Source organism: Mus pahari, unplaced genomic scaffold (genome assembly GCF_900095145.1).
Source record: "Mus pahari unplaced genomic scaffold, PAHARI_EIJ_v1.1 scaffold_11342_1, whole genome shotgun sequence".
NCBI lineage: Eukaryota > Metazoa > Chordata > Mammalia > Rodentia > Muridae > Mus > Mus pahari.
Window position 1 is genome coordinate 1571 of NW_018393561.1, and position 3087 is coordinate 4657.

A 3087-nucleotide genomic window follows, 5' to 3' on the forward strand; every position below is an offset into this window, starting at 1 on the left:
GAGGGAGAGAGGAAGGAAGGGAGGAAGAAAAGGAGAGAGGGAAGGAGGAAGGAAAACAGAAGTTGAGCAGGGAGGAGGAAGGAAGAAGGAAAGAAAAAGAAAGAAAGAGAGAAAGACAGAAAACAAGACAGATAGACTTGAGGATTACTCAATAAGAAGGTAACTAAGGTTACAGCACAGGTAAAATATATATATATATTGCTAAGCAAAAAGGCATCTTCAGTCTCTTGCAACTTACTCTCCCTTCCTTCTTTCAGTAACTTTTTTAAATCATCAGCATGGGTCAGCTCTTCTCTGACACATCTAAGAATGAAGACAATGGAGATTTGGTGTCCAGCTTCAATGCATATTTTAAAAACATTAACACAGAAAACAAAATCATTTCTCAGGAATTCATGGTTTTAATAGAGTTATGCGTGAACATAGGAAACATTCACTGTGCAAACACTTTAATCAGAGAAGCATTAAAAATTATTGATAATGCCCCAATAAATATTGCTGTGACAGGAGAGTCTGGAGCAGGGAAATCCAGCTTCATCAATGCCCTGATAGGGATTGGACCTGAAGAGGAAGGGGCAGCTGAAGTTGGGGTAATAGAGACAACTATAAAGAGAACTTCTTACAAACATCCCAAAATTGAAACGTTGATCTTATGGGACTTGCCTGGTATTGGAACTCAGAAATTCCCACCAAAAACTTATCTGGAGGAAGTGAAATTCAAAGAATATGATTTCTTCATTATTGTTTCTGCCACACGTTTTACAAAACTTGAACTAGACCTCGCCAGAGCAATCAGAATTATGAAAAAGAATTACTACTTTGTGAGAACCAAGGTGGACATGGATGTAGAAAATGAAAGGAAATCCAAATCACGTACTTTTGACAGAGAAAAGACCCTGAAGCAGATCCAAAGCTATTCTGTGAAAACCTTTAATGAAAATAACATGACTGTACCACCAATTTTCTTGATCTCTAACTATGATTTATCTGGCTATGATTTTCCAGTCCTGATGGACACCCTGATTAAGGATCTCCATGTTCATAAGCGCCACAATTTTATGCTTTCCCTGCCTAACTTTACAGAGGCAGTCATTGACAGAAAGCACAAGGCTATACAGCAGTTTATCTGGTTAGAAGCCTTCATATTTAGAGTTTTGGCAACTTTTTCTGTAGTGAGCATCGTCAGGGATAATGATGTGGAGAAGCTGAAGAAGAATTTAAACCACTATCGAAAACTCTTTGGGGTGGATGATGAATCCCTGGAGTTAATGGCTAAGGATTTCCAAGTGCCTGTTGAACAAGTAAAAGAAATAATGAAGTCTCCTCATTTGTTGAAGACTAACAGAGAAGAAACACTCGAAGAAAAACTTTTGAAATACTCAGAGAAAGTTGCATCAGCTAATGATGAGCTCCTTCCTACAGGTCTTTACTTCTGTGGAAACTTTTATTTACAATTTCATTTCCTTGACACAGTGACTGAAGATGCCAAAGTTCTCCTTCGATGGACATATTCAAAAAAACTAGTTCAAACTCAACTTATCCATAACTTTGGACCCTGATAACTTCAAGTGGTCAATACCACAAATTCACTAGGAAAGTTTCCCACCATGATGAAAGTGGAATAAACACCTGAACTGTGAACCAGCCCCAATTAAATATTTTATTTTATAAGAGTTGCCTTGGTTATGGTGTCTCTGCACAGAAACCCAAATATAGAAATTGTTACCAGGGTCATGGGTGTGGTTGTGATAGGCCTGACACTGGTTTCATTTGGAGGAATTTGGACTTTGGGACTTTGTGTTAGGAAAGCAGTAGAAGGCTCTAAGAGCTATTTAATGGGCCATAATTAGTAAGAGCATGGAAGACAGTGTTGCTGGAGGTGATTTAATATTTGAGTCCTCTATTAAGAGCTTTCAGAAGAGAAGCACTTTAGTATGTTGCCTAAACATCATCCTTGTGTTATTTTGGTGAAGAATGTGACTGCTTTTTTTCCCTTGTCCAAAGACTCAGTCTAAGGCTGAAGTGAAAAGATTTAGATTAATTGCATTGTCAAAGGAAACCTCAAAACAGCCTTATCTAGACACTGTCCTGTGGTTAATTCTTTTTGAAGGTGATTTTGATGAAACCGTGCAAACTTAGAAAGGAAAAAAAAAGTATGGTTCAAGGAATAAAGGGACACCAGGAAATGGAAAGGAGCTAAATTCTGTGTTCAAGGAGATAAACAGATTAAAGATATTAAATAGAATTAAGGGAGTGGTAAAATCAGAGCAAGATCCCACCCAGATAAGCTTCCATTGTATAAAAAGGAATTAAAGAAAAGCTTAGGTCCAGCTTTTAATCCCAGCACTCAGGTGACAGGGGCATGCTGACCTCAGAGTTTAAGGTCAGTCAGTCTACAGAACAAGTTCCAGGATAGCCAAGTGGCAGGTGCCATGAAGGAAGAACTGCTGTGGACAAGTGAGCTTCCTGGAGACAGCCCACTGTTTTGTCCAGCTATTATGAGTGTAAACTGGAAAGGCACAGTCCTAGGGGCTTGATTTCAGGATTGCTGCTTGCTACTGATGTGTCTTCTCATGTCTGTCATTCCTCATCTGTCTCTAACATGGTGGGATAGGGGATGGGTGAACCTCACTCCCTATAACCTGGTGTGATTCCTTCCTGGGTGAGAGTCCACTTGACTGGGCAATTTTCCTGCAGATCAGCATGAAGATGAACATTTGTGAGGTCATATTGTTAAGATTAAGTAATGATTTTACAGAATTCCTGGTTTGATTTAAATAGTTTAAGGAAGGGTGAGTATATAATGGAGAGTATTAGGGGATGATTTAAGTTGTTTTGCCAGAAATATATGAAAAAATAAGAAATAAAGAATAGAACATGACCTCTCCTAGTAGAACTGTAAACAAAGGCTACATAGGTGAGGAAAGGGGCACAGGGAGCTTTCATGGCTTACAAGTGAGTGATTGTACGAGAGAGAAAAACAGGCTTGGGACACGTTAATGATTGAAGAAAACACTTCATTCTAGGTTGGGTCTGGGTCCTGAATCTTGTGATCTAGGGATGTGGCTACAGGCACAGGTTTCAGTG

The 3087-nt window shown here is 39.1% G+C and overlaps 1 protein-coding gene across 1 annotated transcript; it reads left to right on the forward strand.

Moving 5' to 3' along the window:
• Positions 1-278: 278 nt before the first annotated feature.
• LOC110315606 (interferon-inducible GTPase 1-like) lies at positions 279-1546 on the forward strand. Its single transcript, XM_021189621.1, is given in 2 exon segments — positions 279-1514; positions 1517-1546. Coding segments are annotated over 2 exon segments (1266 nt in total).
• Positions 1547-3087: the final 1541 nt, after the last annotated feature.